Consider the following 11,718-nt stretch of genomic DNA (forward strand, 5'->3'; position numbering starts at 1 on the left):
GACAAATCCCTAAGTTTTCCAAGTCCTGTGTGGACTAATTACAGTGAAATTAAAGAATTTCACTAAAATGTCGCCAGCCCGTCACGCGAGTGTTGCCTGCCCGCTAGACCTGTCCATCGTGCACCTGGCTGTCTGTTGTCGCATGGTCGTCTCCTGGTCGCCTGCAGTTGTGTGGTCGTCCGCAGCCCGTCAGGCTTGCGAACTAGGCTGTCCGTTGAACGTCCCACATGGGCTGCCTGACCGCCACATTGGTCTCGGTTGACTTACGTTGACCCGTCAGTCATGTTCTCACGCTAGCAGGCGTCCGCTGGTCTTTCACCTAACTGATCTTTGCACTTGTCGATTGTCGACTGTCGACTGTTGCTTGTCGAGTCCACCTGAGACTCCTATAACACCTGAGCTGTCTCTTGCTCACTCTGATACCAGTTTGTAGTGACGGGGTAGGCACGAAGATCAAGACAATTAGTCTTTATGCGCAGCGAAAGAGAGAGAGAGAGAGAGCAGAGTGGAGAGTGAGCACGTTTTTAGGCACAATGACAAGTGTACTACTTTAGGTTTTTAGATAGATATATATATGTAAGTACAAGTGCTAAGGGTGTGTTCACACCTAAGCACATTTCAAGGCACGAGGCCTTTATTCCCAACAGCTATTGTGTTGGTTCTAGTCCACTCATCTAGAGGTCCACATCCAAAGATGCCACTCTTTTGCATAGTTGCCACGAAACCCATTTCATGGATTCGTTTGTAAATAAGTTTTTGAACACTTGTAATTGACACTTGCATGGATTCATTTGATATGTTGACATGGATTATTATTAATCATTGGTATTGATTGCATGTTTTTTTTTTTGAGTTGTTGTCCATCTATGCTTCTTCTATATTTCAAGTTAATGTTGGTCATGGACAATGGACTATGATGCACATAATTATGTAGGTTATATTGAATTTTCATTTGTGTAGTGTGTTACCTATGTCACACGAGTCATGTTCTATATGTGTGTAAAGTGTCATGTGTTGAGCTAAAATATGCATTACTTGTTGATTAGCCTCTTAAACAGCCCCAAGTCACACTAAAAATGCTCTTTTAGAGTAAAACCCTAAAACGGGGAGCGGTTCGAGAGAGTTCAGTGAAAACCCTAAAACGGGGAGCGGTTCGAGAAAGTTTAGTGGAAACCCTAATTTTTGGGGCGCCCTTCCACATCTATAAATAGACAGGCTGCCCCCATTCAGCAATCATCCTTGTTTTACAGGTTACACCAGCCCACACACCCTCTGCTGCTGTTGGCGCCCAGTTTCCAGCCTGCAGCCCACCTCCATTTGCTGTCCAGCCATCATCGATTGCAGCCACATCATCTTCAGCCTATCCATTGCTGTAGGCGACAGCTCTCAGCTGCTGGCAACTGCTCCAAACTGTCCCAGACTGCTGTTCAGCCTGCTGTCCATCATCTCCAGGGTTAGCCAGCCTGCGTTTTCAGCATTGCAGGCCCTGACACTCTCGGACACTGTTTCAGCCTGCTGTTTACAACAGACTGTGCACAGTTTCCAGCCCCCAATCGGTGGCACACTGCTGCGTTTACCAGTTTCCAGCCTCCAGACTGCTGCATTTTGGTGATCAACCTGCTGCCATTCACTATTCAGCACTCCTACACTTCGATTGGTGGTTACAAACTTGGGATCCGTCTTCGGTGGACATCACACTCCGACATTGCTCTGCCCTTGAGCACATTGTACACTCTTACATTCATTTACAGTATTCATTTACTTCAAAGTTGTGTTCTCTCTCTCCCTTCTTCTGTTTCTATTTGAGTTTTGAGTTTTGCGTTTAGGGTTTGAGTTTTCCCCTCTGTGTTTGTATCTGTGTCTTTGTGTTTCTGTCGTGGTCGTACACTCTATGTGTCCTCAGTGCAAACCCTAGCCCTCTTCTTAACATGATGGACATGCAAACTCCACTAGACTTGTAGCACTACAAGGAAATGATGATTTAGGTAATTTGGTCGTTTTTGTGGTGAGAATCCATCTCATAGACTGTCTCCATTCTCCTCCCTAACAAGACTTGTATACTTGGAAACTTGTCTAAAGGAGAAGTCTCTAGGTGTGCCCGCCTAGAGGGAGCTCTTGCACCACTAACTTGCCCAGCAGGGCTTGACACTAAAGCTTTGGATCAATGTTTGAGCTGAACCACAAGTTATTCTGAGCTAAATGGTGTAATTGTGCAACAAAGGATGGGGAGAAACACCAATAGTAAGTTGTATACCAGGTGGTCGGCAAGGGAGAGGTGGGCCGTGCTTCAGTAGGTTAGGTTTTGCTAGATGGAGTCTAGCAGTGGTACGAAGTGTTGGGCTGGTGTGATGTCTAGTCCCACCTGGAACGCAAGGTGCCTACCTGTCTACACCTAGGCAAATCCCAAGTGGATACCCCAATTAGTTCTAGTGTAAGGGTCTATAAGAAAACCAATTGACTTATGCCAGTTGATTTCTGCACTTGCTGCCATGCAAAACATCTCTAGTGCTAGTCTCACTCTCCCTAATATCACCTCATCATCCTCAACATAGAGGGTCATGTCATGTGCATACTCGGAATCTAGCAGCTCTACCTTTGTCCACATTGGCAGCTTGACCCCTCTCATACCACTGACTCTTGATCAGAGAAATAGGACATTGCCTCTACGAAGAGCAAGAAGAAGTAAGGAGCAAGAGTGGAACCATGACTAATTGATTGCTTTAGGTTGAGCTCTGTACCTCTCCTTCCCCCTATAATCAAGTAGTTGCTAGCTGACTCATAAAGTGCAGAGAGACCACTAATCCATTGCTGAGGAAAGTGCAATCGGGCCATGATATCCTTCAAGAAGGCCCAATCTATCCTTTCATGGGACTTCTCGAAGTCCAAAAGGAGCATTGCAACCCTTTAGCTTCAAAGAAGGTGAAGATGTTGTCTAGAGCCATTGTGGACAAAGCTTGTCTATGTCTCATGAATGATGTTTGAAGGATGGGATGAAGTCAGCTGCTAGTCATCTTTGCAAATGACTTAGGTCCCTAAAGGGAAGGTGATGGGATACCACTAGGTAAGCTCTAGGTGGTCCCCCCCTTTGGGGAGGAGACAAACTAGACGAGTGGACAAACTGCCTAGCATCCTGCTAGAGCTAAAGATCTCCAAGAATGCCCATAGCATGGGAAACTTCAGCTGCCCTAGATAGCCCATCCTCTCCAAGGTAATTCTGCCCAATATGTTATTGAAGAGCACAAAACATCTCCTGCTCATCATTGAGACATTTGGAGTGACCGTGCCATCTCCTGTGTCACTAGGGATGAGATAGAATCCCACACATCCCTTGCAGCCCAGTACTGCAACCAAGGTTGTCTCTTGTTGAAAAAGGTGTTTTGTAAAGTCAGTGACAAGCCCTATCACCTCCTAAGGATAGGAAATTACCCTCCCGTAATGATCACGCAAGTTACGTATCTCGTTTGCTGAGATGAGAAGTTGGTGCATCTGGAAGAACTCTCTGCACATGGTATCCCTGTCTACACCCAGAAAGCAGCTAAGGTGGGGAAAGAGAACTCTGTCATGGTGTCCCCCCAAGCTAGCTGGAGCTGCTCATGCCCATAACTCTTGGGCATGGAGGGTGCGATAGTTTGGGGATTCCTTTAACAACGGATCGTTGTCAAATCCCATTGGAGGCCGCTCTCCTCCTTGCAGGATTGCTGCCCCTTGACAAATCTTTGCTCAATTCTTCCAGGTTCTCTTCCACCTTGTCTACAATCCCTGGGCTAGAGTTGTTTGATTGTCTTTGCACCTCCTTCTGCTGGTAAGTCGAATTTGAAATCTAAATTGAATGGAGGTCAAGGGCTAAAGCACTGAAGCAGCTGCATCCAGAGAGAGAAGGAATGGAGAATGATGAGGTAGTGTGGCCATTTCCAAATGTTCAAGGCCAAGAGGGCCATCTCTAACGAGTTCTAATGTTTTATTTCATTAGTCCAAGAGGACTAGTTTGTTGGTTTGAAATGTATATCTCTTTAGGCCAAGAGGGCCATATGTTTGTTTGGTTCAAGTATATTTAATGGTTTCTATTTTAGTAATTGCATCACATAGGGTGGATGAAGTGCCTGGAGGGAGCCTTTGGTGTGGAGAAGCTTCTTGTGGTCTTGAGGACTCGTAGATAGAGATCGCTTTAGGGTGTCACATCTATAATAGGGATTGTATGAAGGGAGTGTCTCCCAAGTGGAGAACAAATGTAGGTACCTCTTAGACTTGTATGAGTCTAATCTCATGTGTGATATGCAAGTTTTAAGCTCCCACAACTTGGCCCATAGCAAAGCGCATTGCCTTCTCACATGCCAATATCTCACACCCACCTCCACCCCCTGATACTACCTCCCCATGAGCCCCCCCACCAAAACACTCACTCACTCTTGGTCCTTCCCCATAGGCAATGACGAGCCCAATACCCCCCCCCATGATGTCTCCTTGACAATAAAGCATCCCTTCCCTCTCCAAGGGAATCATCACAACCCCCACAATAGGCCATACTTTTCCCCATTGTGCCCAACTCTTGCCACAAAACTCTCTATCATTGTGTGCCTTGGTCGTATATGAGAGTTGGAAGTCATCAAGAGTTCCCACTTTCATTGGAAATGGGAACTTTCATGATTCGTAAGTCCTGGAACGGCAAGGTGCATGCATTGGCTCCTGTAGATGGGCTGAACTTATACCTCGGGACTTCCCAGTTTGGTAGATGATCTGAGGCCCAGGTGAGGGAGCTCATACATGACCAGTCATGGAGTATGTTCCTTACTAGCTAGGAAATGCAAGGATAGAGTTGCTTTCAGAGTAGTTACCCAAATGCATGATGGTCATCAATTGGCGATCTGGTGCAAAATTTCCTCACTTGGACATCCTCATCCACACCACACAAGAGTGGTGCTTGGCATTGGATGTGATCAAGTCACCACTAGCCCACGCCATTGGATACAATTAGGTCTCAATGGCTTCCATCATAGCATGGCTCTTGGAGGCACACTCAATGGTTTAAGGTGCGAACATTACGCCCTTACGCCCATGGGCCAATATGGGGGCAGGTAGAGTTACCACTCTAAACCAGCTACCAAGCACCACTATATGTGCGCACTTCTCCATCTTCATCTTTAACCACATTGAGTAGAAGTCTATTTGACAAATCTTAAACTATCCCCATGAGTGTAAAACCAAGCACCTTGGAACATGAACGACCTCTGCTTCAATGAAGCATGATGTCCAAGGAAACTAATTGTCCAACAAGAGCTACAACTAATGCTTGCAACACATCAACATCCTTTTGCAAGAGCATAAGCTCCCCCTTCCAAGCCAACGGAGTTGGGAAGGTGCTTCCAAGAGGGCCTCACATCTTTTGGGAGTACTCTATCAATACCAGTGGTCGGAATGGAGCATGCGCCTCAATTTGCACAAACTTATTTTGTTGTGTGTGGGATCATGGGACTTATGTTGTAGGTAAAGCCTCATGGATGAGGCTAAATATTGGAGTTCTTGCATTACAATCCTCAATGTCTATGCACCTATCGAGGTTTGACAGATGCTGATTTTGGACAAAGATTGTGGCTAGACTGCTTGAGGTGCACTCTTGGATTGTCGGGGTAAATTAACAACCTCGAGGGCATGGACTTCCAAGGTATAACTGATGATAAGCAAGAGGCCTAGGAGGCTTTCATCTTCCTAGGAGGAGGCCATGATGTCAAAAGGGACCCAACTTCCACAGGGCGATGGCTCACTGAAGTTTTCTTGGGCGTACAAGCAGTTGAATGGAATTCCCCTAGAGCAGCTAGATAGGTTCTATATGGTAATCTTGAAATGTGAACCACTTTCCCATTGTTGATTAAACTTGTATGGAGGATCTTAGTAAGAAAGATGAGTCCTCTTTCTAAGGGATATGGCCAAACTCTAACCTCAAGTGATGGTTGAAGAGAAGAGGTTGCCTCTTCACTTCAACTATGATAGCTAGAGGAGATGAAACAAATCCCTAAGCTCTAATGACAAGAGCTATGAATTTGACCTCAAATCCCCTCCCAATATCTTTTGCCTAGATCTCCTCGATCCAATGAATGTCAAAGCTTGATGATCCTCCACTTGTAGTCATAATGGACCCCAATCTCCATAGTAATAGCTTCTTCCACAACTCCTTGCATTGGAGAAGATCCCTAATAATAAGCTTCACATAATAAATATGCTCTAGTAATTTTGATCAATGATGCCCAAACCACCTCTAGATTTAAGCTGAATGATGACATCTCTAGCCAACTTTGCAGTGGTTGTACTTGGGTCTCCTCCTGACCAAATGAAATACTAGTTGAGGGGCTTCACCGAGCCAATACATGACCTAAAGAATGCCCAATAGTAGATGATACACTAGATGGTTGCAAGGAGAACCTAATTAGCAACCACCACTCCTAAACTAGTGAAAGTCTCATGATGCTCCAATAAAGGAGCCATTATACTCAAAAGAAGAGGGGCCAAGGCCAACCGCTGCTATGAAGTAATGCTTATCCTCTTTTGCAAGAAACCCAAGTGATGTCCTTGTAGGGTCTCATGTCTAGCTGTGTAGTGTCACATACCCAAAAACCCTAAAGTTTGTTCCAAGTAATGAGAGCAACAAAAGCTTTGCTGCAAATCTCTTCACTGCTACAAAGGTCCTGAAGTTGCCTTCATCCCCATCTAACTATACCGTTGTGTCATCTATGGACTCCACATAAAGAAGCTCATCAACTCTAGAATGAGCAACCTGATCCTTGGGATACTTGTGGATCTATCTGTCAATGGGAGCTCATGGCGTATTCTACAAATTACCATAGAAAAGAGGCTAGCCAACATCCCTATCTCACAGACATTTGAATGTTGAACCCTCTCCTTTAAACGTGATGGCAAGAACCTAGCTATGCACTTAAGAATAGAGAGCTGCAACTTCGTTGACCCAATGCTCTAGAAATCTCATCTCAACAATGTGTGCTCCAAGATCTCTCAATCAAATCTATTTAAAATTTTCTCAAAATTGAGAAGCACAATGAGGTCTTGATCCCTAGAGCAAGCAAGAGAGATAGATATTCGGATATTGCCCAAGATGTTTTGCTTCCAAACAAAACCTATTTGAGTGGAGTGAAGGATATTTGGCATCGAAGGGGACAATTTGAGCCCTATCGCCTTAGAAAATCCAAGCAAGATGATAAGTCTCCACTATCTATGATCTCCAATCTCTCTCCACTACGATCTTCAATCTATCTCCGCTTCCCTTGGGAATGAGATGGATCAATCCATGGGTTTGAAAGGTTAAATTCCAATGTGGTAGTGCTAGTGTGAAAAGGGTTAGGGACATGCTTTGCTAGTAACCATAGTTGGAGGTTGCGTGGAGTAGTTTAACACTTAGTTAGAGTTATGTCTAGGTTTTAGGGTTTATGAATACCCTAGCTTTCTTAGAAATAATAAATGCCTATGTGGCATTGTCAACGTGAATACGGTTAGGGACAACTTTTCCTCCTAACCATAAAGGTTGTCATTTAGGGTTAAGTTGAGGGTTTAGTGTGTATGACTAGGCTAGCATTTTTTCTTTAGATTGTACTTGTTCTTGTGTGAGTCTTTGAATTCAACTTCGCTTTGTTTGTCTCTTATTCTCTGTGCACCCACTTTGCAATGTTTGGTATCAAAGAGGGTTGCTACCTACTCTCAATGTAATTCCCACATAGATCTCCAACATGTGGACATGACATGCCACAAACCATACAAGCATAGAAAGAAATATGATGAGTGGATCATGGACTCAAAACTCACCTCGCAGCCATAGAGCCAAACTTCTAATCCCCAAGCTTGGAAGCCAGTTGCAAATGGGAAAGGCCTCTACCACAAGATTTAGTGGCTTGCACCACAAACGGACCCGCATCAATGTGTGTGTGTGTGTGTGTGTGTGTAGAGCCACCTAGTGTCTCAAGTCCAAGTGTGGTGATTATCCAATAAAGTGCACAAACAGACCTTGGGTTCTATTTATAGAACTTAACTGCCCTAACCCAAAACTACCTAGGACATGTTCACATGTCGTGACCCCTAGTAACCCAAATGGTCTAATGCCAGATGATTTGTTGCAATATGAAACACATGACATTGATTGGTTTGATTTTAGTTATTTTATGCATCCAACATATTTAGAGATGGTCAGAGATTGAATATAACTTGCAGATATGAGCCATGTGGTTAACTCCAAAAAGTATATTGTACATCATACGTAACACGTGAAAGGTGGATCTATGATCAATGAACATTCAGGTGCTCTCTGTGTGTCGTACCCAGCAGTGCTATGAAATGTCTCAAAACCAGCCATATGAAAAGCTTGAAATAGTACACTCCAATACAATGTGCTTCTGGTGACTGCCACTTAAGTGTCTTATGTGCTATATGGGTAGCTGTGAGCTACATTCTTCCAAATTTTGTATCTACTTCGCCAATAAACTGGCTGCATATGCGATTTTCATCTTGCCTGGTGTTGTTGTCTTACTCTTTTGTACTAAGGAGTTGAAAGTACTGATGACATGTCATTCAATCACTTTTAAGTGGTACGTTGAATGACATGAAATGATGATTTCAGGTGGCATGGGATGTGAAAGAGTTTAGCCTGTGTAAATTTTGCAGAAGATATAATGCATTGCTTTTTTTAAACGAATGCAGTTGAAATTTAAAAAGCACAATATAAACTTAGGGACTGGGTTGAGTTTCTGTGCTTCTTTATCATGAACACGATTTCTCAAACATTTTGCAGGTTTGACAAGTTGGAGGAAGATGCATTTACTTATGCTTTCATCCTGAAGAGCCTTAACATAACTGATTGAGAGGTACGAGTCATGGTCTGTTGCTATGCCGGCTGTCGATTGTGAGCAAATAGTATGAAAGTCATATGGAGAAAGGACGTGAGACTGGGGAGTGCTATCATGAGCAATCGTTGGTCTGGTCTTTCAAATCAAATATGCAAATGTGGTTTGGTCAAGCTTTACCTTTTGGAGCTAATAAGTTACGGACGTACACTTCTTGTATGAACTCCTAATACCCAGTTTCTAGTAACTGTTGTGATGTAAGCACCTTCGGCTATGTCCAATTTGCGTCAGCAAATTTATGTGCAGTTGCTTGCACACCCTGGCTTTGCTCCTTCACCTTGAGTGGTGGCCAGTGCCAGCAATCATTTTTTTTTACCAATTTAACTGATGGGTCATTTATATATTGGTCATGCATGATGGCTGGCCACATATCCAATTTTCATGAGAGTTGCTAGGATGTCGCAGGTTTCACAAAAACTGCTACATCTGTTCAGGTTTCTGGCTTCAATTTCTTTTACTGCTACCTCTGTTCCACTTTTGCAAATGTTAATACTGTGCTTTGTCTGAGCACTTAATGGCACGATTTAATATGATAATGATAAATTCTAGGCTTCATTCAGATTCAAAAATCTTATTATGATTTCTTGCAAGTTCAAACTACCTGTGCTGAGGTCCAGGTGGGTTTGGTCGGAGGTTTCCAAGTCCTTGCAAGAGGCTGGCCTTGCATTTCACTTGGGCGACCAAGGTAAGTTCAACGAGGAAGAGGTGAGGTAGTATTGGAAAGTGTTCAGGGCAATAGTCCTGAGAGGTATCTGGAACTCTACAAATGTTGTCTTATTTGGGCGGGCTACGAGTGCACATGGCGCTCTATGAAACTGTGGCCATTTTGGAAACTGATTGGAGCTTGAATTGATAAAGCTGTGCCATGAGCCCCTTCATGTGAGAAATGAAGTTACCTGAGTCTTCTCCTTATTTATACTCCAAGCTTTAAAAATTGATCTTAAGGAAAATTTTAGAGTTCTTTCCTTTAGCGCCATAAAGCTTTTAAAGTTCATCCCATTTCTCCTTGGCAGTGGAGAGTTGGTTAATGTGATGAATCAAGGATTCATCTAAATGAAGCGTGATTATGGCTTGGGCTCTTTCATTATCTTCTACATCAAGTGAGTTTGATAGATCAATAACCTTGGTCTCTTTGATGAAGGGCTAGTAGCCCTGTTCCATCATTTTATACTTTATTAATATCTACTATGGATGAAAGTCTTTTCCATCAAACTTATAAATTTGAGGTCTAAAATAGGCCATGGCCGTGATAGGAAGGTCTTACCCATTGCTCTAGGTAGTGGCAGTGTATAGTCCTTTACACAATGGCTAATAATTGCGTAAGAAAAAGAGACAATTAATAAGTGGTAGGCTGAAATGTGATATGTTACAAAATGAGATGAGGGATGAGCACAATGGTCTATGTATTTATAACCTACACATAGCCTTACAATGACAGTTAGGCACTTGATGAATATGCTTAAGATAGGGATTAATCTCCTTAAGAATGAGATGTAGGGTAAAACATCTTCCATATACTGATAAGAAACATGATCATAACTATGAGATGTAGCATTAGTGCTTACAAGCACTCATCTCATAGTATATGTTTACAAGTCAACTTTCTTACAAGCTTAATGATGTCACCAAGTGTCTTTGAACTTGAGATGGAGCTTCTAGATCTGCAAGAGACTCCACAAGACTTAAATCAGCGATTAGACTCACTATTAGTGTCAACCATGGTGATTAATGTTGAAAGAAGAAAGTGCGGTGTTGACCTTACTTTTGCCTTTGATTGATTACAAAGTGGTATTTCTTAGGTGGGCGTTAGATTGGTATTAGGGGTGACTTATCCATGCTTCCCCTCTAAAAGTAGAATTGAGATTCCGATGTTTAACTAAGTCCGAGGTTTTCCATGGGGAGGAGATGGTGATGTGCATGGATATGAATTATTTCAGTCGACTACTAAGAGGACTCCTCCGGGTCTATTAGAGAAGACACCTCACACTAATCATTTTAGAAAAAATTCTTTTCCCCTTCTCCCTCATCCCCCTACAAAAAAAAAAACACCTTTCCTCCCCTCAAGCATTTACAAACATGACAAACCCCCCCTCTTCTTTTACATTTTAGAGCATGGCAAGAGGATGCCAATAACACCTTATGGAAAGAAGAAGGAAAGAGTTGGAAAAAATTAGGGGGACAATATCAATTGGGAAGGGAAGGAAAAGAGTTTATAGAAAGAGAGATTGAGATAGAGGCAACACAAAAGAACCATCTCGAGGTGCATGTATCAACGCTCCATCCCCACCTATCCTTTTATACTTCCCGTGACGCTGCAATGATGAGAGGACAGTACAAGGCTATCCATGAACATGAGCTGAGCACTTATATAGTCTTCACATAAACTAGGGTTTTCATATATTTTCAAAATAACTTAGCTATATATTGTTAAAAGTTTGCATTGATGATTAGAATAAGGGAATTAGTTGAGCAATGTCATACTTTCTATAGGAGTTAAACAAGATTAGACACTTGCATTATAAAGGATGGCATGATGTTGCATTCATTAATGGTAGAAAACATATGAAATAAGAAGAAATGGCTATAAGTTGGCATTAGCATCCACATGGATTTAATGCACTCATAGTATTTCTTTAGAAAAAAAGATTAAATTGTACAAATATTATGGTAATGCATAAGAAGAGTGAAGTTGTATAGAAGTCATTAATGTACATGTAAATAATAAGAAAATAGAAGTAGCCCTTGGAATGTGAATGGGTGTGCTAGGGATCTAATGTTTCAAAAGATATGCTCATGGAAAAATGCATACCTACTTTATTGT

At 42.7% G+C, this 11,718-nt stretch overlaps 1 protein-coding gene across 3 annotated transcripts in view; it reads left to right on the plus strand.

The window, feature by feature from the left end:
- Positions 1-9,277, plus strand: part of LOC148040530 (Prolyl oligopeptidase family protein) — a 100,110-nt gene extending 90,833 nt beyond the window's left edge. For all 3 annotated transcript variants that reach the window (XM_087700394.1, XM_087700378.1, XM_087700387.1), the window contains one exon: positions 8,786-9,277. In XM_087700394.1, coding sequence (XP_087556520.1) covers positions 8,786-8,855 — 70 coding nt within the window. In that variant the 3' untranslated portion in view covers positions 8,856-9,277. The remainder of the gene's footprint in view (positions 1-8,785) is intronic.
- The last annotated feature ends 2,441 nt before the right edge of the window (positions 9,278-11,718 follow it).

Source organism: Lygodium microphyllum, chromosome 2, assembly GCF_053477565.2.
Source record: "Lygodium microphyllum isolate KBCC chromosome 2, Lygodium_microphyllum_v1.1.10, whole genome shotgun sequence".
NCBI lineage: Eukaryota > Viridiplantae > Streptophyta > Polypodiopsida > Schizaeales > Lygodiaceae > Lygodium > Lygodium microphyllum.